General features: G+C 49.5%; 1 protein-coding gene across 1 annotated transcript in view; it reads left to right on the plus strand.

The window, feature by feature from the left end:
• The window catches only part of EIF2S3 (eukaryotic translation initiation factor 2 subunit gamma), a 301,191-nt gene that overhangs the window by 67,108 nt on the left and 209,766 nt on the right, over positions 1-24,317 (plus strand). Inside the window, exons 3-6 of the mRNA XM_085622414.1 lie at positions 11,072-11,199; positions 11,297-11,418; positions 17,186-17,280; positions 17,665-17,823. Of these exons, the coding sequence (XP_085478540.1) occupies positions 11,072-11,199; positions 11,297-11,418; positions 17,186-17,280; positions 17,665-17,823 (504 nt within the window). The remainder of the gene's footprint in view (positions 1-11,071; positions 11,200-11,296; positions 11,419-17,185; positions 17,281-17,664; positions 17,824-24,317) is intronic.

The raw sequence follows: 24,317 nt of genomic DNA on the forward strand, positions 1-24,317 counted from the left end.
AGCAGGGCACACCCTAGACGGCTTATTTACCAACAATAAAGACATCACAATCACTAAGGTCATCCCTTTAATATGGACAGACCACTCTGCAGTATGCTTTTCATTTCCCAGTAATCCTTGTCTACCCTCCCAGACAATCTCTGGATTAACAAAATTCAGAGACTGGAAGAACATTAATCTAAACCAGCTCACCCAGATCATACATGATAGCCCTCCGCTAAACACTCAGGACCCTGTAGCTGCTTCAGCTACCTATCTGGAGAATTTGAACGCAGCCTGCAACAAACTAGCCCCTACAAAAACCTCTCATAGGAACAGAAAGCTGAGATCCGCCCCCTGGTTCTCGGAACCCCTTAGACTACAGCGCCAATATTGCAGAAATTTAGAAAGGCAATGGCGCCGACACTATAATAACGCGGATAAGATTAGCTATAAACACGCCCTCTCTAATTACAAAAAACTGATTACATCCGAGAAAACCGCCTACTACACCAACCAAATAAATCTTGCCAAAAACTCATCAGGTAAACTGTTTCAGGTGGTAACATATCTGTCCAATCCTCTGATACCCTCCTCGGAGGGATCTCAGGCCCTTTCAGATACACTGGCCACATTTTTCGAGGATAAGGTCAGAGCCATCTTCTCCACCTTTTCGCCTGATCCTTCCGTATCCCATACCGAGCACTCCACTGCCAATAATACGACACAATTTTTAGCCTTCAAAAACACCACGAAAGAAATTGTTCAACCCCTGATCGTCCGAACTAAATCCGGATCACCTCTCGATCCATGCCCTCCTGCCGTCCTTAACCTCGTCGCAGAAGCCGTTGCCCCTTCACTCACTACCATTTGCAACACAATGTTCACATCCGGCACCTACCCTTCTGTATGGAAAGAAGCCATCATTAAACCACTACTCAAAAAACCCAGCTTAGATCCTTCTCTTCCAGCCAGCTACAGGCCTATTGCATGCCTCCCTTTCCCGGCCAAAATCTTTGAAAAGATCATGAACCAGCAATTGTCAACGTACATCCATAACAACAACTTATTGGATGACACTCAGTTCGGGTTCCGTCAGGGACACGGCACGGAGACAGCTCTCCTGAAAGCCGCGGACGAGATACGATCCACTATGGACAATGGAGGAGCTGCAATCCTCATACTTTTAGATCTGTCCGCAGCCTTCGACACGGTCGATCATACCATACTGATCGACCGTGTCTCGGCTATAGGAATAAGGGACAAGGCTAAGGAGCTTCTCGCCTCATTTCTGTCAAACCGCCTACAAACGGTGAAGTTGGGACAATTCACCTCCCAGACTTTCTCCCTGCCTTGCGGTGTACCACAAGGATCCTCGCTAAGCCCGACACTATTTAATATATATGTGTCTGACTTAGCGAGGATCATCAAATCCTATGGAATTTCTCTCACCACATACGCAGACGACACACAACTGGTGTTGTCCGTATTCGATGATGGCCATACAGTAGCTTCTAACTTCTTATCTGGCATGAAAGCAATAAGCTCCTGGATGTCATCAAACTGCCTTAAGCTGAATTCTGATAAAACAGAAGTGATGACATTCGGGAGACTACAACCAATCTGGTCTCCACAATGGTGGCCCCAACGAATGGGACAACCACCAGAACCAGTAGTTAAGGTACGAAATCTGGGGGTTGTCTTTGACAACAAATTGTCCTTCCAGCAGCATGCAAATTCAGTGGTTTCATCCTCCTTTTACACCTTAAAAAAGATCAAAAAACTCATTCCGTACTTACCATCTTCGGCAGGCAAAACTTTAGTCAGCACGTTAGTCTTTTCTAAAACAGACTATTGTAATGCCTTGCTTCTAAATGCACAACAAAAGGTCCTCAACAAACTACAGACTGTACAGAATGCAGCAGCCAGGATCCTGCTACCCATTCCCAAATTTGCATCTGTCTCCCCTTACATCCAACAGCTACATTGGCTGCCGGTGAGGAGCCGCATCAAATTTAAAGCCTTGTGCATAGCCTACAAAGCGATCCACAATTATGGCCCTCTATTCCTAAAACAAGCCTTTCACCGGCCAGAACAGCGAAGAACACTGCGTTCATCCTCAGCCCATTTGCTAACAGTCCCCCGTACAAGAAAGGCTAACTGGGGAGACAAACGCTTCACCGTTGTCACAGCTAGACTGTGGAACACTCTCCCTCTTCATATCAAATGTGCACCGACTTTGCTCAATTTCAGAAAAAAATTGAAAACATGGCTGTTCCAAGCCTAATCTCCCCTTCCCCTACAGAGAGTTCTGTGACAACAGCGCCGAGACACCCTCGGGTAATTGCGCGCTCTAAAAATCGCCATAAATAAATAAATAAATAAACCAATCAAGAGGCATGCATAATTGGCTTATTGGCTCAATGATCTGCTGAGAATAATTGTAAACATTTGTGAGCCTGCATTTTATCAACTTGTCTTTTATTCTTGCGTTACCATGACCTGAATGTTTTGGATTCTTTATACCCCATACAGGGGGCTGAACTCATTTGCTGGTACCTCACTTTTGAATGGCTGAGTTCTGCCCTTCCACTGTTGACATCAGTGAACAGTTTCTTTATTTGTGATTCAGTACTCCATTGGAGTGCATTTCCTGCTTCTTCCTCACACACTTTCCTCTGTACATCAAGCATGTTCTTGTGCTCTGCCTTGAAATCCAAACACCTCCCCACCCAGTCTTTCTTTGCATACTCACTCTGCCTGTCCAATGCAGAGGACTGCTGTGCTCAGTGTTGCAGGCTCTTTCCCCTGCCTCTCACCTGCACTGCCTCTCACCTCTACCCATCCTTCTTTCCCCATGTTCACCTGCCAAATTTCTCAGGAGAAATACACTCCATGAACCAACATTCTGGCAGGACTGACCATGTGTTTTGAAAGAACAGACGTTCAGAGTGGCCAAATGAATGTGGGAATTGGGGAGGGTACTGCAGGGAAAGAGATCTGGAATGAGAGGACCTCAAAATAAGTTTACTGTTTTGTTCATTCCATTTCCAAAGTCGGCATTAAATAGAAATAAAACATCTTTACCAGAATTGGACTAGATTACATTTCGCTGGTCATGCTCATTTGTCAAGATGCTTTTTATCCTGAACTTGGTGACGTCTTAAACCTATTCTTTTGGATCCTTTACTTAAAAAGATCCCCCACCTTCTGGTTGTATTTACAGCCATTCATACTTACCGTTCATGTATTTGTGTTTCCTTGAATCATGCATAGCCCCTGGTTAATTCAAAAGAGACTGGAAAATTGTAGATCGATTTCTGTGCTAGTTCCAATGCTTTTTTAAAATCACAAAGCTACATTATGTTTAAAAACCACAGCTTCAGAACATTTAGGGCAGAAAGGTGTAATCTCTTTTCACATAGAAGTCTCACCTTAGACAAAGTTAGTGATGGATCCTGATATGTACTCAGTTCATCTGTAAACTCAGTAACTATGCCATCCAAACAGTATTGTAGTCTAACTCTCTAGGTAGGGTGTGTCCAGAGATCAGAATTTGTATTGCCAATATTAAATAAAAAATCCATATCGTACCGAAGCATAATAGTGTCATGGTTCTTTTCCTAATGTTGACTCCCACCTTTGACACTTGCAGACTGACTCCAGACTCTTGCTTGCAACAGGAACCAAAATATCCAACCACTCGCACATTGCATCAAAGATTGCTTTTGAGATCTGATGTGGTCTGGCAGGATTGTCGTATTTGTGGGACCAACCGCAAACTCTAAGGTGCTGACAACATATGAGATTTCTAGTATGTTGTTTGACATCACCACCACCCCTTTGCATGTGCTTACAGATGCTCATAGAAGAATTCCCATATGATGACATAGGACTAGGGCAAGTGAGAGCAAGGTGGATACTCTGGCCTACCATGACACCCCTCTCCTCCCTCACCCGTGTCTCTCCTAGCTTTCTCTCCTACCACTGCCCTTCTCCATGCACCCCCAGCTGCTTCAGATTGCCTGCCATGACCGGATTTGCCAAAGCCGTATTCTTTTAAAGTTGATCCAGTATTGGCAAAGCTAGTAGTGGCCCCAGACCATCTTTAAAGTGTTTTTCCTGCACTTTACAGGTAGCAGCCATGATGTGTTATACAATGTTTCAGCCATCTGAAAAGTATAGGAATTATTTAGTATGCTTTCAAGATGACCATGTTGCATCATTGGTGAATGGATGGCAGAAACGCGTACTGAGATAAGTAGACCCTGTACATCACGAGCCAAGGTAGACCTTGAAACTTACCGGCGCAGGGAGCTTATGTATTAAATTGGACACTAATTTGAACACAGACGGAAGACTAGACTCACAGAACTCATTTGCATTGCATTTGAAAGCCAGACCCACCCAACAGCTTAACTCAAACCCTTACTCCTTTCCTGAAAGCTTCTGATGGATGTCTGTTTACAGTTACATGGCGGACATTGTATTATTCTAAAATCACTTACTATAGTGTGACCATTTTTTTGCACTGGGAATCACTTCTTGATTAGCATTAGCATGCTGTGTATTTACACAATACAGTGGCTGGGTCTGGAACATTCCCTGTTCTTCATTTTCTCCCACTTTTGTCCATTGACCAGCTCTTTTGGCCCCAATGATGTTTAACCTACGCCCACAATGCCCCAGTACTTGGTCACCATCTGATGATTTATCTTTCCGCAGTTGGCTTCAGAAGCAAAGTAGGGAAGCGGAGATTCAGGTAATAGACCAAGATCTTGCTGCTTCAAGCTATTTAGATTTACATGCTATTTGCCCACTTCCCCGATGGAAAGGGGGGTGGAGAGGGATCATAGAAAATGGGAAGATCCTCTAAAGAAGTGAAGTAATGCATCACAATTGTCAACACAAAGAATCTAAAGAAACCAACTGAGTACTGGGGCATTGTGGGCTTACGCTCAACATTCTAGAGGGGCAATAGGGTTCCTTCTCTGTATGCAACGCCCAAAAGCTGCTAAAAGAAAGGAAGAAAATTGGAAATGTTATGACCCTGCTACTAGATGTTAAGCATTGCACAAGCATGTGAGTCGCATAGCTTTAAGTTGCAAAACTGTCTTTAGAGGTAAGTAACTTTTTCCATATCTAATGTGCAAGAAATTGAATTATTTGAGGTCAGGGACTACCCACCTCAAAGAACAGTTGCCACCCATGTCATAATGAACACTCAAAGTCACTAAATTAACCTGAGCTCAACTCCCCTAGTGCCAATGGCACAGCGTAGGCATGCTTAACTAAGTGCCATGTGTAAAGTATTTATGCAGTACCAAAACAGTAATCAAGTCACAATGCGAACAGAAATTCCCAAACTGAATTAGAAAAGTGAAGTTTAATAAAAGAAAATGACATGAAAATGAAAAAATCCAATAGTGGTACCAAAGATATCAATTTTTAGAGTTTTAAGTTGAAATAGCGCCAAACAGCACAAATCACCTATGATTGTTAATCGTCACTGTAGACCAGGACCGCTATGGAGCATGGGTTGGATACCCCAACCAGGTTCTTGGTCAAAGATTTTTCTTTCTTACCTAATCCTTTAGATCCCAATCCACCACATGAGCACGCTTCCTAAACACTCCAGGACCTTAGTGGAAGCCCTTCGACTCACAAAGTGTCAGACAGAGGACAGTAGCAAGGTCTAGTTGCCACTGGTCAGCAGGGCAGTTGCAGGAAAGACCTCTTGTTTGTTGTATCCCTGTAGCTTGAACAGGAGGTCAGCCATATTACCCTGGGAGAAAACCTTTTTGTCTTTGGTACAAAAGGGAGCAGGTCCAGTCCTTCAGCGCTCATCTCAGGCTACAGACAGTAGGTCAAGTCGTCTTCTGATCTTCCACAGTTTCCGAAGTGTGTGTTTTAAGTTGCCACATTTATGCCTGCACTAGTTAGTAAAAACAACAGTTGATGGACAGAATGCAGAAAAATGTCATACATTCACCCCAGTACAGAGATTTGAGCCTAAATCCATAGTTTTTTTGCTCGCCATTCCAGTTTGAACCCAGCCATATGCAAATCAGTCTTGACCCTGTGCCTCATGGGAACAGTCCAGCCGGAACTGCCAAGCCAGGTCCTCCCTGGACTGGAACCAAGCATCCTAGGACCGGTTTCGGGGTTTCACCCCTCTTCAGCCAGGATAGCTTGATTCCAGTGGCATGGAGAGCACGGGACTCACGTTTGAGCATACCCGTCCCACTCGGGGGACTTTCTCGCCCTAAGTGTGCCAGGTATGCTCAGACGCGAGTCCTGGGCTCACTGTGCCACTAGAATCAAGCTATCCTGGCTGAAGGGGGTGAAACCCCGAAACCGGTCCTAGGATGCCTGTTTCCGGACCAAGGAGGACCTGGCTTGGCAGTTCGGGCTGGACTGTTCCCATGAGGCACCGGGTCAAGACTGATTTGCATATAGCCAGGTCTAAACTGGGGTGGCATTGTGAGCAAAAGAATGATGGATTTAACCCAGATCTCTTGACTGGGGGTGAATATTTTGATTTGTTCTGCATTCCGTCCATCAATTGTGTGTCTTTTGCACTAGTTAGTAAGCAGAAATGACTCCTGAGCACGCCCTAGCCAGTGGAATAAACATTCCTGGGTCCAACCCTAGCCGCTTTGGGCATTTGCAATATGGCAGTCTTTTCTGTTAAACTGAACTTGGGCTCTCAGGGCTGAGAGTGTGTGTGCGGGAGTTTACTATGGCAATCCTGATGTCCTCCCACATCTAACACTAAAATGCAGTATGAGGCAGCCATTGTACCCACAATAAACCAATAGAGTGAAGTCTGGTAAAATAAAAGCAGTATCTTTCAGACCGTGGATCCACGGTAACTGTCTTGGCATCCCTTTTTTCCACTTTCAAGTGTGCCCTAAGAGTTGCATATAAACCCAGCAGACCTGTCAAGGAGGATTTGACACTCAAGCAGGTTTTCACACTAGTGTCAAAAAGGATGCCCTACGCCACACCCTACATATTCTGTGGAGGTCAGAGGAGTACTCTCTGCCCATTTTGATCAGTCAGTTGCTTGCTCCTGGGAAGCATTTCACACCAGGTTAAGGTTAATTCCTCGTTTGTTAATTAGCTTTCTGACCATTCAGACAGATAAAAGCTAACTTTCCAACGGTTACTTTGAGTAATATTTATCAAATATCAAGCTTGAATTGGATTTTTTTATTTATATTAAAAATTGTTTTTAATTATTCCTCTAACTGGTCTCTTTCCTGAGATACTGTATCAGTATATTAATCTGTACTCTGGGTTTCTACATAGGACAGCTAGGGATGCCACTGTGAAAATCACTTTCGGGTGCTAGCACTGTAAGGACATATTGCCATTAAATGTCTGTGTCCTACTTTTAAATACCATGCTCCCTGCCTTCTTGCCTACAAGACTTGTATAGGAGTGACTGATATTTAAAAGGAAGTCTTTTACCTGTCAAAAAGGGTTTCTTTTGACAGGTCCCAGTGCATGCTTTGCAGTGTTACAGTCCATCTACAGTGGTAGGCCTGAAGCCATATTTGCAGTCCCATTATAGTGAATGGGATAACGGGTGCTGCAGTCCACTTGTGGCATTTATCTTTCATTCCCTTGAGAACATGTTGTACCGTATCCTAGGGGCGTGTAAGCAAATTAAATATGCCACTTAGGAGAATGCCACTTCAATCATGTTTTAAGGGGAAGCACAGCCACTTCACTACTGGGTAGCAGGTCTAAAATCCTCAGGGTTCTAAAGCAAGCAAAAAAATAGGGTCTAGTAACAGGTGAAAAATCCATGATGAGCTCACAGGAAAGGCAGATTTCCTACTTGATGGTTTAGAACTTTGCTTGTACCAAGCTTTGTTTAAATAAAAAAGTGTATTTATTAATATAGGTTTTAAACGTAAAGGAGAGATTTGTCTTTGTGAATGTACCTAGTAGTTTATTTAATTTGCCAGGGAGGTGCTTGTCTTCATCGTACACTTTGGGTAGTTTTGTGCTGCTATGTCTGTTCAACCTTACTGTGCATGGTCTTCATAATGGACCATCTTATCTGTGAACCACTTTCCATGCTGTTAATAATTAATCTGTTTTGTAAAAGGCCCATGGACAACTGTTATATGTTGTGAGCGCTTACCTGATAATCCCGTAGGGAACATTACCCTGTTGTACTAATGCCAGTTATTTAAGGGTAGGTCCACTTTGTGGAGTTGGGGTCTGCACCCCAGCATCTACCCAAAACTCTGATGGAGTGCAGAACATGCAGCCCACATTTTGGGGTACACAATGTCTGGCCTCTGAGAGTTGCCCTTAAAAAGTATTGTTGTATTGTAATTGCATTTATATAGCGCTTACTACCTCTGACGAGTCGTCGAAGCTCTTTTTCGGCGAGTAGCACGCTTCTCCGGAACCCATAGAGGATTAGTGTTGAATTGGTATAGTGAAACATGCAAATAATTTTAAGTGGTGGATAGTTTAGTCAGTTATTTGGAATTGGAATGATAACAGAAGGATAGAAGAGGAAAATAGGTTTGTTTTTTTATAGCGCATGTTACCCCTGATGGGGGGTGGGGGGGGGAGAACCCATAAAGGATTAGTGGTGAATTAGTATGGTGAAAAAGGAAAGTAACTTGAGTGGTGGATATTAGTCAGTTATTTGGCTTGAGAAGGATAGCGGAGGGATAGAAGGTGTAAGAAAGGTTTGCATTCATATAGCACCTGTTACCCCTGATGGGTGTTAAAGCGCTTTTCTGGCGAATAGCATGCTACTCAGGTACCCATAAAGGATTAGTGTTGAAAATTAGTATAGTGAAATATGAAGTAATTTGAGTGGTGAATATGTTATTCAGTTATTTGGAGTGAGAAGGGTAGGTGGCGGATAGAGGAGGGAAATAGGTTTGTATTTATATAGCGCTTGCTACCCCTGATGGTGTTTTGAAGTGCTTTTTTGGCAAGTAGCACGCTACTCTGGAACCCATAAGGATTAGTGTTGAATTAGTATGGTGAAACATGAAAGTAATTTGAGTGGTGGATATGTTAGTCAGTTATTTGGATTCAGAAGGGTTGGGGAGGGGCAGAAAAGGGAAAAAGGTTTGCATTTATATAGCACTTGTAACCCTGATGGAGTGTTGAAACGCTTTATTGGCGAATAGTACGCTACTCTGGAACCCATAAAGGATCAGTGGTGAATTAGTATAGTGGAATATGGAATTTGAGAAGTGAGCATGTTAGTCTGTTATTTTGATTGAAAAGGATAGAGGAGGGATAGAAGAGCGAATTATTTAAAAAACATTTTTTTTTAGTTCATAGTAGTAGGAGGAGGCTTTTGGATGTAGGGGAAGAGTCGGAGGGAAGAGTTTAGAAAGGTTTGTTTTGGGGGATCGGTATAGTAAAAGAGGGGTCAGATGATGCAAGGAGGGGTAGAGTAGGAGAGATACTAGAAAGGGTCATATTGGGGATCATAGTAGTGGTATGGGGTTTGGGATAAATGAGAGAGTGGATGTAGAGGATATATTGATAGATGTATAGGGTGAGGGATAGGGTAGTGCATTGGAAAGAGTAGTAGAAAGAAGTTTGAGACGAGTCAGAAAGTTGGGCTCGAAGATATATTGAAGGAAGTATAGGCTGAGAAATAGGGTAGTGCATTGGAAATGCTAAATTAGAAGAAAGTGATAAATATATAGGTCCATAAGTACATTGAAAGTATATTGATGCATAAAGGAGGTAAGCATATGGAGATTAAAGATAATGTTAGAGGTACAGGATGAGAAATAGGGTAGTGCATTGCATATTCTTTTTCAGGAGAAAAGTAACAAACACAGATTCAAGTACATGGAAGGTACATAGATGCACAATGGAAGCAAGTACATGTAGACCAAAGATGATTTAAAAAAAAAATATTCTACATGTTTATGCAAAGCAATACACAAAGATAGGTACATATCTATAGTGAAAATAAATGCTTCTCTGCAGAGGGATATGCTGTAAAATTATGTTTGCGTATGGTGCTTATGTGAGGAAGAGCCAATTCTTGAGTAGTTTTCTGAAGATAAGGTGGTTGTCGGTAGATCTTATGTTGGGGGGTAAAGAGTTCCATAGTTTGGCTGCTTGAACAGAGAAGGATGTTCCACCCATGTATTTTTCTTGTATCTTGGGATTTTGAGGCGAGATGCCCCTTTAGAGCGGAGGTTCCTTTGTTGAATGTGTTTGGCGATTTTATTCCTGATGAGCGGTCCCATTCCATGTATTGCTTTGTGGGTGAACCAAAGTAGCTTGAACGTGGAGCTTTTGGCAACCTGTAGCCCAATGCAGGGCTTTCAAGACAGGTGAGATGTGGTCTCACAGTTTGATATGCAAGAGTAGTCTGGCAGCCGAGTTCTGAATCGTTGTAGTCTTTTCATGGTTGTTAAAGGTGATCCGTGGTAGAGGCTATTGGCGTAATCAAGTTTGGATAGAGCAAGGGAGATGGTAGCTTGGACCTTGTGTGGAAATCCCAAACGAGGGAAAATTTGCTGCTGCGATTTTATAGTGACAAAGCTTGATCTTGCTTGTTTGTCCAATTGGGCATTTATCGATAGCTTGGAGTCCATGGTCATTCAAAGGTTTCTTACTTCATTCAATACTTTAGGCGGTGATCCCAGTTCATCAGACCAAGAGGGTCATAAGCGGCAAGCAGGTCATAATGTTTCCAATCGCCACACATGAGTATTTCCATTTTGAAAGCATTTAATTTGAGATGGCTCCAAGTCATCCACTGATCCACGGCTCTGAGACAACTGAAAATTGGGGATTTTTCATTGTCTTTGGGGCAATCCAGTTGAAGGAGTATTTGCGTGTCATCTGCATAGTCATAGCACGTGAGGTGAAATTGATTGATCATTAAAAGCTAGTAAATGGTGCACACTTCAAATTAAGAGGCCAGTGCTTCCATAAGTATTTGAGATGTCCATTTTTTTGTAATTTGATGTTTCAGTGAAATGAGCAGTATGACAATGGGTAATGGATATCCATATTGTGTTTTGAATTGCATTATGTTGGTTGAGTTTCAGTAATTTGTATTCTTCTTTTTAAGGTACTATTGGCCATGTGGCACATGGAAAATCAACAGTAGTGAAAGCAATTTCTGGCGTTCATACTGTGCGGTTTAAAAATGAACTGGAAAGAAATATCACTATCAAGCTAGGTTATGCCAATGCTAAGGTGAGTTTAAAATTCTGTCATAAGCTGTTTGTGCTAGATTGCACTTTAAAAATGAGTCAGGATTGAATAATTTCTCTACACCCCATCCTATTTTCAGATTTACAAACTTGATGACCCCAGTTGTTCTCGGCCAGAGTGCTACAGGTCATGTGGAAGCAGCACTCCAGATGAGTTTCCAACAGATATTCCTGGTACCAAGGGCAGTTTCAAACTCATCCGGTAATTAGTCTGAATGATACTGAATGAAGGAGAGGGCAAGGCTAGAGGATAACAGACTGATATAGAAAGACTAAGTGGCAGATGGATGGTGCTAGAGAGGGAATGGTACTGGATTAGGTTAGAGAGAAAATATGTTGAGGTTTGATAGGAGAGGCATTTTTTGCTTGCAGGCCACAGGAAGATAGGACTGTAAGTGGAAAGGAGTGGGAAAATCTGAGCCGGGAGAGGGGACGGATGGACCTGCAGTGAAGGCCGAAAGGGATGAATGAAGCTAGGTTGGATGGGGTAGTAGTAAATGAAGCAAGGAATTGTGTTGCCCTAAAAAGAATTGCTAAAATGAAAGTGGATGAGCAAGGTACACATAGTATGCCTTGAAATTGAAGTTGGGCATATGGACTGCTATGAAGCCAGAGAGGGTGGGCAGGATAAGAGCAGTCTATATGTTGAGCGAGAGACTGGATTAGAGAGAATGGAAGAGCAACGTGGAAGTGAGAAGGAAACTAGGTTTAGAGCAGGAGAGGTTTCAGACTGGCAGAAACTAGCTCAGATTTGTGGGCGGTGACAGATGCAGGGCTGGACTGGAAACCAAAGTTCACCCTGGAAAAATGTTCAAACCAGATGCACACTGCAGAGGTCTGCAAATAGATTAAAATCATAAGCACATTGTTTGGTCGTCGCAGCCCATCCTACTATGAAAACTTCCTCTTGGCCTGTAGCTTAAAAGGTAAATGCCAGAGTGACACAATGGCCAGTCTGGATGGATGGAGTGTAAGATGGATAGTCTGAGCGAGATGGAAATAGTGGGATAAAGCTGGACTAAAAAAGAAGAGGCACAGCTGTAGAGAGGTACCTGCAGGTGGGGGCAGAAGCATTTGAGGGTAAGAGACCAGCTTAGTCTCAAACAAGGGGAGACAGCTATAAACTCAGATAAGAAATAGACACAAAAAGCCAGACCAGCTGATGGGTGAGGTGGCACAGAGAGACTGGTAGATGTAGCTAGACACAAACACTCGGAGCGAGAAATAAAGATGACGAGGGACCTCGGACAGAGAAGGGCTAAGGCACATACACCCAGATGGGCACAGGCGCTCGGAGGGAAAGCAGCCAGGTGGCACAGACAGGTAGATTAGATGTGCAGGAGCACAAAGACAAGAAATGGGACAGACAGATGGTGGATATGGGTGTATTGATGTAGAAAAGGAGACGGGCAGAGAGACTTGGGCAGATGGAGCCCGAGGGGGTGCTTGGAGGAAGCCAGAGGCAGGCACGAAGATTAAAGCAGGAGAGCTCACTGATTAGCGGGAGGTTGAGGCAGTAGTACATCAAGAAAGGCAGATACAGAGGCAGCGAGAGATAAAGGGGTGCAAGGAAGGGGAGAAAGTGAGGTGGGATCAAAGAGGGAGAGCCAAACGTATAGGAGAACGAAGTGGACGCACGGAGGGAGAGCGAGAGGTGGTCGCCCGGAGGGGGAGCGAGAGGTGGTCGCACGGTGGGAGGGAGGGAAAGGGGCGTTCGCACAGAGGGAGGGAGGGAGGGAGAGGGGCGGTTGGAGGGATGGAGAGGTGCCGTCGGAAGGAGAGAGGGAGAGGGTCGGTTGCACGGACGGAGGGAGGGAGGGAGGGAGAGAGGCAGTTGCACATAAGGAGGGTGTGTGAAAGGTGGTCGCACGGAGGGAGGGTGAGTGAGAGGTGATTGCAATTGACTCCTAAGGCGACGGAGGTAGAGAGAGAGACGGCGACGGAGGTAGAGAGAGAGACGGCGACGGAGGTAGAGAGAGAGAGAGAGACGGCGACGGAGGTAGAGAGAGAGAGAGACGGCGACAGAGGTAGAGAGAGAGAGAGACGGCGACAGAGGTAGAGAGAGAGAGACGGCGACAGAGGTAGAGAGAGAGAGACGGCGACAGAGGTAGAGAGAGAGAGACGGCGACAGAGGTAGAGAGAGAGAGACGGCGACGGAGGTAGAGAGAGAGAGACGGCGACGGAGGTAGAGAGAGAGACGGCGACGGAGGTAGAGAGAGAGACGGCGATGGAGGTAAAGAGAGAGAGAGAGAGACGGCGACAGAGGTAGAGAGAGAGACGGCGACAGAGGTAGAGAGAGAGACGGCGACAGAGGTAGAGAGAGAGACGGCGACAGAGGTAGAGAGAGAGAGAGACGGCGACGGAGGTAGAGAGAGAGAGACGGCGACAGAGGTAGAGAGAGAGAGAGACGGCGACGGAGGTAGAGAGAGAGAGAGAGAGACGGCGACGGAGGTAGAGAGAGAGACGGCGACGTAGAGAGAGAGACGGCGACAGAGGTAGAGAGAGAGAGAGACGGCGACAGAGGTAGAGAGAGAGAGAGAGAGAAGCCGACAGAGGTAGAGAGAGAGAGAGACGGCGACAGAGGTAGAGAGAGAGAGAGACGGCGACAGAGGTAGAGAGAGAGAGACGGCGACAGAGGTAGAGAGAGAGAGAGACGGCGACAGAGGTAGAGAGAGAGAGACGGCGACAGAGGTAGAGAGAGAGAGAGAGAGACGGCGACAGAGGTAGAGAGAGAGAGAGAGAGACGGCGACAGAGGTAGAGAGAGAGAGAGAGACGGCGACAGAGGTAGAGGGAGAGAGAGACGGCGACAGAGGTAGAGAGATAGAGAGAGACAGAGGGCGTCAGAGAGAGAGGGCGTCGGAGGCAGAGAGAGGGCGTCGGAGGCAGAGAGAGGGCGTCGGAGGCAGAGAGAGGGCGTCGGAGGCAGAGCGAGAGCGGCGGAGGCAGAGAGAGGGGGCGGCGGAGGCAGAGAGAGGGGGCGGCGGAGGCAGAGAGAGGGGGCGGCGGAGGCAGAGAGAGGGGGCGGCGGAGGCAGAGAGAGGGGGCGGCGGAGGCAGAGAGAGGGGGCGGCGGAGGCAGAGAGAGGGGGCGGCGGAGGCAGAGAGAGGGGGCGGCGGAGGCAGAGAGAGGGGGCGGCGGAGGCAGAGAGAGGGGGCGGCGGAGGCAGAGAGGGGGCGGCGGAGGCAGAGAGAGGGGGCGGCGGAGGCAGAGAGAGGGGGCGGCGGAGTCAGAGAGAGGGGGCGGCGGAGTCAGAGAGAGGGGGCGGCGGAGTCAGAGAGAGGGGGCGGCGGAGTCAGAGAGAGGGGGCGGCGGAGGCAGAGAGAGGGGGCGGCGGAGGCAGAGAGAGGGGGCGGCGGAGGCAGAGAGAGAGGGCGGCGGAGGCAGAGAGAGAGGGCGGCGGAGGCAGAGAGAGAGGGCGGCGGAGGCAGAGAGAGAGGGCGGCGGAGGCCGAGAGAGAGGGCGGCGGAGGCCGAGAGAGAGGGCGGCGGAGGCCGAGAGAGAGGGCGGCGGAGGCCGAGAGAGAGGGCGGCGGAGGCCGAGAGAGAGGGCGGCGGAGGCCGAGAGAGAGGGCGGCGGAGGCCGAGAGAGAGGGCGGCGGAGGCCGAGAGAGAGGGCGGCGGAGGCCGAGAGAGAGGGCGGCGGAGGCCGAGAGAGGGCAAGGGCGGCGGAGGCCGAGAGAGAGGGCGTGGGCGGCGGAGGCCGAGAGAGAGGGCGTGGGCGGCGGAACGAGAGAGAGGGCGTGGGCGGCGGAGGCCGAGAGAGAGGGCGTGGGCGGCGGAGGCCGAGAGAGGCAGAGGCCGAGAGAGCGAGAGAGAGGGCGGCGGAGGCCGAGAGAGAGGGCGTGGGTGGCGGAACGAGAGAGCGGGCGTGGGTGGCGGAACGAGAGAGAGGGCGGCGGAGGCCGAGAGAGAGGGCGGCGGAGGCCGAGAGAGAGGGCGGCGGAGGCCGAGAGAGAGGGCGGCGGAGGCCGAGAGAGAGGGCGTGGGCGGCGGAGGCCGAGAGAGAGGGCGTGGGCGGCGGAGGCCGAGAGAGAGGGCGTGGGCGGCGGAGGCCGAGAGAGAGGGCGTGGGCGGCGGAGGCCGAGAGAGGCAGAGGCCGAGAGAGCGAGAGAGAGGGCGGCGGAGGCCGAGAGAGAGGGCGTGGGTGGCGGAACGAGAGAGCGGGCGTGGGCGGCGGAACGAGAGAGAGGGCGTGGGCGGCGGAACGAGAGAGAGGGCGTGGGCGGCGGAACGAGAGAGAGGGCGTGGGCGGCGGAGGCCGAGAGAGAGGGCGTGGGCGGCGGAGGCCGAGAGAGGCAGAGGCCGAGAGAGCGAGAGAGAGGGCGGCGGAGGCAGAGAGAGGCAGAGGCCGAGAGAGAGGCCGAGGGCGGCGGAGGCCGAGAGAGGCAGAGGCCGAGAGAGGCGGAGGCCGAGAGAGAGGGCGAGGGCGGCGGAGGCCGAGAGAGAGGGCGAGGGCGGCGGAGGCCGAGAGAGAGGGCGAGGGCGGCGGAGGCCGAGAGAGAGGGCGAGGGCGGCGGAGGCCGAGAGAGAGGGCGAGGGCGGCGGAGGCCGAGAGAGAGGGCGAGGGCGGCGGAGGCCGAGAGAGAGGGCGAGGGCGGCGGAGGCCGAGAGAGAGGGCGAGGGCGGCGGACGCCGAGAGAGAGGGCGAGGGCGGCGGACGCCGAGAGAGAGGGCGAGGGCGGCGGACGCCGAGAGCGGGGGCGAGGGCGGCGGACGCCGAGGGCGAGGGCGGCGGACGCCGAGAGCGAGAATGAGGGCGGCGGAGGCCGAGAGAGCGAGAGTGAGGGCGGCGGAGGCCGAGAGAGCGAGAGTGAGGGCGGCGGAGGCCGAGAGAGCGAGAGTGAGGGCGGCGGAGGCCGAGAGAGCGAGAGTGAGGGCGGCGGAGGCCGAGAGAGCGAGAGTGAGGGCGGCGGAGGCCGAGAGAGCGAGAGTGAGGGCGGCGGAGGCCGAGAGAGTGAGGGCGGCGGAGGCCGAGAGAGCGAGAGTGAGGGCGACGGAGGCCGAGAGAGCGAGAGTGAGGGAGAGTGAGGGCGACGGAGGTCGAGAGTGAGGGCGACGGAGGTCGAGAGTGAGGGCGACGGAGGTCGAGAGTGAGGGCGACGGAGGTCGAGAGTGAGGGCGACGGAGGTCGAGAGTGAGGGCGACGGAGGTCGAGAGTGAGGGCGACGGAGGTCGAGAGTGAGGGCGACAGAGGTCGAGAGTGAGGGCGACGGAGGTCGAGAGTGAGGGCGACGGAGGTCGAGAGAGCGAGAGGGCGACGGAGGTCGAGAGTGCGAGAGAGCGAGAGGGCGACGGAGGTCGAGAGTGAGGGCGACGGAGGTCGAGAGAGCGAGAGAGAGGGCGGCGGAGGCCGAGAGAGCGAGAGTGAGGGCGGCGGAGGCCGAGAGAGCGAGAGTGAGGGCGGCGGAGGCCGAGAGAGCGAGAGTGAGGGCGGCGGAGGCCGAGAGAGCGAGAGAGAGGGCGACGGAGGTCGAGAGAGCGAGAGAGAGGGCGACTGAGGTCGAGAGAGCGAGAGAGAGGGCGACTGAGGTCGAGAGAGCGAGAGAGAGGGCGACTGAGGTCGAGAGAGCGAGAGAGCGAGAGAGAGGGCGACTCAGGTCGAGAGAGCGACTGAGGCAGAGAGAAAGTAATTTACAGTGAGAGCTTAAGACAGACACTGAGAAACTGCAAGATGGGGTGCATATAAAGATTTGAGACGGGCACAGAAACACTATGGGCAGCAGAATAGACTGGAAAGAGAAGGTTGGTCGAGAAAGTGAGATTGACGAAACCTAGTTAAAGTGGTTTGGAAAGGGGAACAGCAGTAGTATGCAGAGTAAGCCGAGGTTGGGAGTGAGAGACTGTTCTAGCATGCAATAATAACATTATTGAAGAATTAGTATTCCCACGAATTGCTCTTAATTGTTCATACCCTCATTTGAGGATTGGCTGCTAAATCATGGTTCGTAATGTTTTTCTCCCTTTTCCAGTCATGTCTCCTTTGTAGATTGCCCAGGCCACGACATTTTGATGGCTACCATGTTGAACGGCGCAGCAGTCATGGATGCAGCTCTTTTGCTTATAGGTACAATGAATATGTTTTGATTTGCTTGTGTGCATATTTTTCTTTGTGGGCCAGATATCTGTGGCTGTCCGTGCCAATTTTTGCCATTTGGTAACTTTATTGTTGCCAGTGTTACAAGGTATTGTGTGAGTTGTTTACTAGGATAGCCTCAAAGTCTTTTGGAGGAGGAGCCAAGCAGCTTAAGCGAAGCAGTTATTTAGGTAAATATCTCATAATGGAAATTTACTAAGGGCTCTTGTGCTCTGCCTATTCACCATAAAGGCTGTATTGTGGATTTGTAGCAAAAATGTTGCCTTAAAAAAAAAACCTTTGATTTTGTTACATGCGATTAAAAAGATGCATGTTCTTGTTTAATTTTATTTTGTTTGCACTTATCACTTTTAGCTGGTAATGAGTCCTGTCCGCAGCCCCAGACTTCTGAACATCTAGCTGCCATAGAAATCATGAAATTGAAACACATTTTAATCCTACAAAACAAAATTGATCTTGTCAAGGAAAGTCAAGCAAAGGAACAGTATGAACAGATCCTGGCATTTGTGCAAGGTAAGATATGTAGCTATCCCTTGTGCAGCTCTACCTTTTGTTTACCTTGACCAGTATTAGTTATTGAGAGTCTGTCTGGTGGAAAGCTGTTGTGGATTAATAATGGATTGCATTGCATTTGGTGCTAGCTTGCCGAAGTCCCTGTGACTAAAACGTGTGAAATGGTAAGATAGTGAAAAAAAAAAAAAAAAAGCTTACGTGGACCGCCTAACAAACGGACCAAAAACCATATTTCCAGATCATTGTTAAGATTGATCTTGGGTAAATATTTCAGAGCTGATGGCATGAGTAAAACCAGTGAAAAAAGTTCACCACTAGCGAGCTTCATCGATGAATGATGTATTGAAAGTGAAGCGTGTGAAACCACTTCTAATACTATAAGTAATGTGTACTAACATTTTGAACAAGAGTACAGTGTTCATTTTATTCTCTTTCCCCATATGAGTGGGTTTATCTTAAAGATAATGTGATTTAATATCCAAGGCATATGATAAAAACAAGCCAGATGTATTTCTGATGCTTGGAATGAGGTGGGACATTACTATAAAGGATCCATTCGAGGTAGCGAAGAATCCTAAGTGAAACCCAATCATTAACCCTGGGCGTAGTTTGCGAAGTAGCGGTACTCATAGCTACGCGAGGCTTTGCAAACTGCGTAGTGCACTGTGCAAGATGCTGTTCGCACTGATTCACAGTGCCAGATGCTTGTCCGCACTGTGCAATCAGTGCAAACTGCACCTTGCACAGTGCAAGCGGTCGTTTTCTGCCGCTCGAGTAGATTTCTACTCGAGCGGCAGCTTTCTCAACGCGGACTGGTAGTTTCTCATCGCGAGCGGTTGCGAGCATACACGACCACTCGCAATGAGAAACCTGACCTCCCCGCGTTGAGAAGCTCGTCGGGAGGTTTATTTTCCACGCTCGTGATCGGCAACTTGATGTTGCTGGTCGCGAACGAGGAAAAAGTCTCGACGGGATGTCATTTTGCTTGCTTGTGGTTGCCAACTTGACATTGAGGACCGCGAGCAAGCAAAAAATGACTGCTGCACTACGCTACGCGTGTTTGCACTGCGCTACGTGTAATTCGCGTTGTGCGAAGTAGCGCAAACTACGCGAGCGTAGCATAGTGCTTTGCCCAGGCTTAAAAAGCATTAGCCTATCCCAACCCGGCCAGGATAGCAAGCATGCAAGCTTTCATAACCAAATTTCAGCCTCAACACTCTCTCCCAGCACGAGTGTTCATGCAGCTAATAGGGATGAAGGCCTCTTGCATACTTATAGTACCTCATGCAAGACTCCAGATGCATCCTCTCCAAGAGTGCTTAGCACGCCAATGGAACCAGGCTCAAGGTCAGCTAACAGATCTGGTGTTGGTATACGGTTGCACTCCTCGATCTCTGCAATGGTGGAACACCAAGAACCTTTCCAAAGGGCGACCGTTCCTAGAGCCAGTTCCACAGATAGTCATGACAGCGGACGCACCGCTCTCCGGCTGGGGAGCGCAGCTATTACATCACACCATGCAAGGCAGGTGGACTCCTCAACAAAAGTTACTCCACATCAACCACCTGGAGCTACTAGCCATTTTCCTAGCCTTAAAGGCTTTCCAAAAACAAATATCAGGCAAAGCTGTCTTAGTCCGCACAGACAACATGACAGCCATGTACTACATACAGAAACAAGACTGGACACACTCTCTGCAGCTCTCTTAACTGGCACAGAGCATATTGAGATGGGCTATACCCCAGAAAATCTTTCTCCAAGCTCAACATGTCCCAGGAGTCCAAAACACCATAGCCGATCTGATAAGCCGTCAAACGGAACAGATTCACGAGTGGGAACTTCATCCACAAGTTCTTCAGCCATTCTTTCAGATGTGAGGACAGCAAGAGATAGACCTCTTCGCCACGCACGAAAACGCCAAATGCCCAAGCTTCGCTGCCAGGTATCCACACCCATTGTCCAAAGGCAATGCAATATGGATGAATTGGTCAGGCAGATTTGCGTATGCCTTTCCACCTCTCCCACTAATTCCAATGGTGGTGCGCAAACTACAGCAACATGCACTAACTCTCATCCTAGTTGCTCCAACTTGGGCCAGACAACCGTGGTACACCACATTACTGGAACTGTCTGTTGTTCCTCACCAAAATCTACACCTCTCCCCATGCCTCTTAACCCAGAACCGTGGAGAGATCCGACACCCGGACCCAGCTCAGCTCAACCTTGCGATCTGGCTCCTGAAGTCTTAGAATTCGGTTACCTTAACTTCCTCCTCAATGCATGAACGTCATTAAAGAAGCAAGGCGTCCCACCACTAGAGCCTGCTATGCAGCCAAGTGGAAGAGATTTGTAATATACTGTCATAACCACAACATCAATCCCCTAGACGTGTCTATCCAACACATCATAGGTTATCTACTACATCTCCAAAGGTGAAACTTAGCCTACACATCTATTAGCCTGCGCCTCGCTGCCATAGCAGCCTATTTACAAAATAGACAACACCTATCACTTTTCAAAGTGCCTGCCATCAAAGCCTTTATGGAAGGCCTCAAAAGGATAATCCCCCCCCCAGGGTACCACCCTCACCTCTGTGGAATTAAAACCATGTTCTCACAAGACTAATGGGTCCTCCCTTTGAACCTCTACATAAATGTGAGCTCCAGTTTCTAACATGGAAAGTTGCTTTCCTAGTAGCTATCACTTCTCTTAGAAGAGTTAGTGAACTGCAAGCGCTAACTATTCAGGAACCTTTTCTGCAAATCCATCACAGTAAGGTTGTTCTCAGAACCAATCCAAAATTCCTCCCTAAAGTCATTTCTGTAGTAGGGGATCTCGGTGTATAGTCATAATCTATGAATAGTCCCGCCCATGTGCGGGGACCCCGGAGCAATCAAAATATCTCTTAAGCTGTCCTGCATTTGCAAACCTGCAAAGACACTTAAGAGACAGACAAAATATTACAGCCTAATAACAATATGGCTGCACTGGCCAGCACTTCCTCTGAAGTGAACACAACGCCAAAATAAAGTTTAAATGTCATATTTATTCACATCTGACATGTTCCTTTATTGTATCACACTCCCTTCACCAAAATCACTTTAAACAATAGAGAGGAAGGGGTGGACAGACAAGTCCTATAGGCTGTCATTATGTGTCTGCTAAAAGGATACCGTGCCTTTAAGGAACTCTCCAGAGACCCCCGGTATCCCAGGATGCACAGCCAAAGCAAGTTACTTTCAGTTCTTTTTTTCCGGCTCCTGCTAGCAGGACCCAGGAGCATTGAGCTCTACCCTTTTGGGTGGTTTTTTTGACTAAAATTTTTTTTTTTGATACAAGTTTGTTCATTCGACGTCTCTGCTGCATTGGTGCAGTTTGACCCACTCTCTTTTAATTAACATGGCTTTATTTGATAAATGCCCTGAGTGTGGGAGGAAAATGGCCGAGACGGATCCACATGATGTCTGTATTCTCTGCTTATCATCTTCACATGTCCCTGCTACATGTGATATCTGCAAGACCTTCTCCAAGAGGACCCTGAGAGACAGAGAGAAGATTCGCCTTCAGGGACAGGAGAAGCAGAGAACAGGTGGGACTTCTGGGCATGGTGGATCTCCTTCCCCATCCTCTGCCCATGCTTCAGCCACTGGAGGGACCTCCGGGCAGAGAGAGGAGCAGAAACGACACCTACCGGCTGGTAGATCGCGTTCGACGTCAAAGGCGACGACGGCGAGAGGTAAAGCACCGGTGTGTTCGCCGTCGATCCAGCTCGGGATCTCGGCGTTCTCGACGTTCGACGTCGAGAGAGGGGCCGGCGAGACCTAGGACTAGGTCGCCGTCGAGTATTTCACAGTCGACGTCGACACACCATCGACGTCGTACCGAGCCCCACATACAGCGCAGCTCGCCGTCGAGGCGACCCCGCTAGTCTCCTTCGCCGTCGGCTCATAGATCGACGCCGACGACATCGACGCCGAGACACCGGCGAAGGCCGTCGAGACGAAGGAGATCGCCGTCGAAGCGAAGGAGATCGCCGTCGAGGCGGCATCGCTCACCGTCGACGTCGAGAGGCTCTCCGTCGGCCCGCCGTTCGACGTCGAGGGGACACCGTTCGACGTCGAGGGGACGCAGTTTGCGGTCAACGGCGAGGAGAAGCCGTACGAGGTCGACGCTCAGTTCGACATCGAGGACATCTGGTAACACTTCTTCGGTGATTACGATATCCAGTCGTGGATCTAGGAGAGGAGGACGCTCCCCCTCGTTTACTTCAGCACGGGATAGACCCGCCAAGAAGAGAAGGGTGGACGGAAGTCCGGACAGAGCTAGTCCGGGTTCTCCTGCAAGGAGTGATGGACAGAGCGAGTCTCTAAGGGACCCCCTGCCACTGCCTCTACCACGGCCGCACCCTCAGCCTGCACCGCAGCCTCTCCCTCAGCCGCTGCCTCAGAAGCCTCCTCCGCCTCCTCCTCCTCCTCCTAAGCGACCTACGCCACCGCCGCCTCCGGTGCCACAGCTCCTGCCTTCTCCTCGGCTACCAGTGGCTCCTAAGGCCCCACGCAGACTGAGATCACGCTCTAGATCTCGCCGGAGGTCACGGAGCAGACACAGATCGTCCACTCACACAAGGCGTGGACGACGGAGGTATAGATCTCGATCCAGAGGCACGAGGTATATGGACTCTTCTGGCACTGGACGGCTTTCCCCCACGTTATCGGAAACACCGCCTACTAGAATCTCGCCAGTGGATGATATTGCCACTTTCCAGGATGTACTGATGAGAGGGGCGGCAAAATTGGGAATCTCAGTGACCGTACCAGTTCCCACTACCTCTGTGATATTCGAGACATTGCACAAGGCGCACCTATCACGCCCCCTCCTCCCTTTGGTTCCAGGTTTGGAGGAACCAGCCATGGAGGTCTTCTTGACACCAGCCGTGGTGAAGTCTGCTCCCTCACGGTTGCAGAAGAAGTACAGGGCCCCTGATTCGGACCTGGCGTTCCTCAGGGTGGACCCTCCCCCGGACTCTGTCATTGTGGTTGCGGCTAGGAAACAACACTCCACGACGCCCTCTTCAACGGCTCCTCCGGATAAGGAGAGTCGCAAGATGGACTCCTTGGGGAGGAGGATGTGCTCTACGTCGGCCACGACTATGAAGGCTGCTAGCGCCTCCGCTCTGCTGGGTCGCTATGACCGATCGCTTTGGGACTCCCTGCAACAGTTTGCTGCCTCCCTACCTAGGGATAAGCGGGAAGACTTCCAGGAGGTGTTGAATGAGGGCATGATGGTCTCCAACCAGATCATCAGTGCAGCGGGGGATGTGTCATTGCTGGCGGCCCATGGGTACTGTCGTGGAGTACACATGAGGAGACATTCCTGGCTGAGACTTACCTCTCTAAAGCCTGAAGCGCAGCAAAAGATTGCTAACTTATCTTTCTCTGGCACGACGTTGTTCGGGTCTCATGCGGATGACGAAATGGCCCGCATGAAGGCCGAAGCAGAAACCCTGAAGGCCGTAGGGTTGGAGAAACCCAAGGAACAGAAGAGACCATTCCGTTCCTATGGCAGGCGTTATTCTAAACAACGCTGCCAAGGGCGTCAGTCTGGTCAACAACAGCAGCACCAGCAACAACAACAGTTCCCGAGGCAGTCCTTTCAAAAGCGGCAGAGGGCAGCATCAATCCTCGTCGGGGAACAAAGGCCCGGCCGGGTCTAAGCCCTGAAAGGTCACTTCCCCCACATCCGTTACCCGCTCCGGTGGGGGAAAGTATTCAATACTACCTGGCAGAGTGGACGACAATAACTCAGGACAAGTGGGTGCTGAATATTGTTTGCAATGGGTACAGTCTTCGTTTCACCAGCCCGCCTCCACAGATTCCACCAGTGCGCTCTACCTACATGGTGCGAGAGCTCCAGTGGGAGGCGGACATTCTGTTAAAGAAGAAGGCGATAGAGACTGTTCCTTTGAGGCAAAAAGGAAAAGGTCTGTACTCAAGGTTCTTTCTCGTCAGAAAAAAGGACAAGAACGAGTTCCGGCCTATTCTAGATCTGCGTCAGGCAAACAAGTGGATCCGCAGAGAAAAGTTCCGTATGTTGTCCCTGCATCAGATTTACCCTCAGTTGCATCGAGGAGACTGGCTGTGCGCCATAGATCTGCAGGACGCTTACTTTCATGTGCCGATCGCACAAAAGCATCGCAAGTTCCTGAGGTTTCTGGTAGGCAACAACCATTACCAGTATACAGTACTCCCGTTTGGTCTGAAGTCTGCGCCAAGGACGTTCTCCAAGTGCATGGCAGTGGTGGCAGCACACTTGCGGAAGAACAAAGTGTTTGTGTATCCCTACCTGGACGATTGGCTGATCAAAGCTTCCACGTACCAGGAAGCCCAGTGTCATTTCAACAGGACGGCTGCCTTGCTTCATCGCCTGGGACTGCACATCAACATGACGAAGTCAGTGCCGATCCCTGTGCAGTGTCTCCAGTACTTGGGGGGCCT

This window comes from Triturus cristatus, chromosome 8 (assembly GCF_964204655.1).
Source record: "Triturus cristatus chromosome 8, aTriCri1.1, whole genome shotgun sequence".
NCBI lineage: Eukaryota > Metazoa > Chordata > Amphibia > Caudata > Salamandridae > Triturus > Triturus cristatus.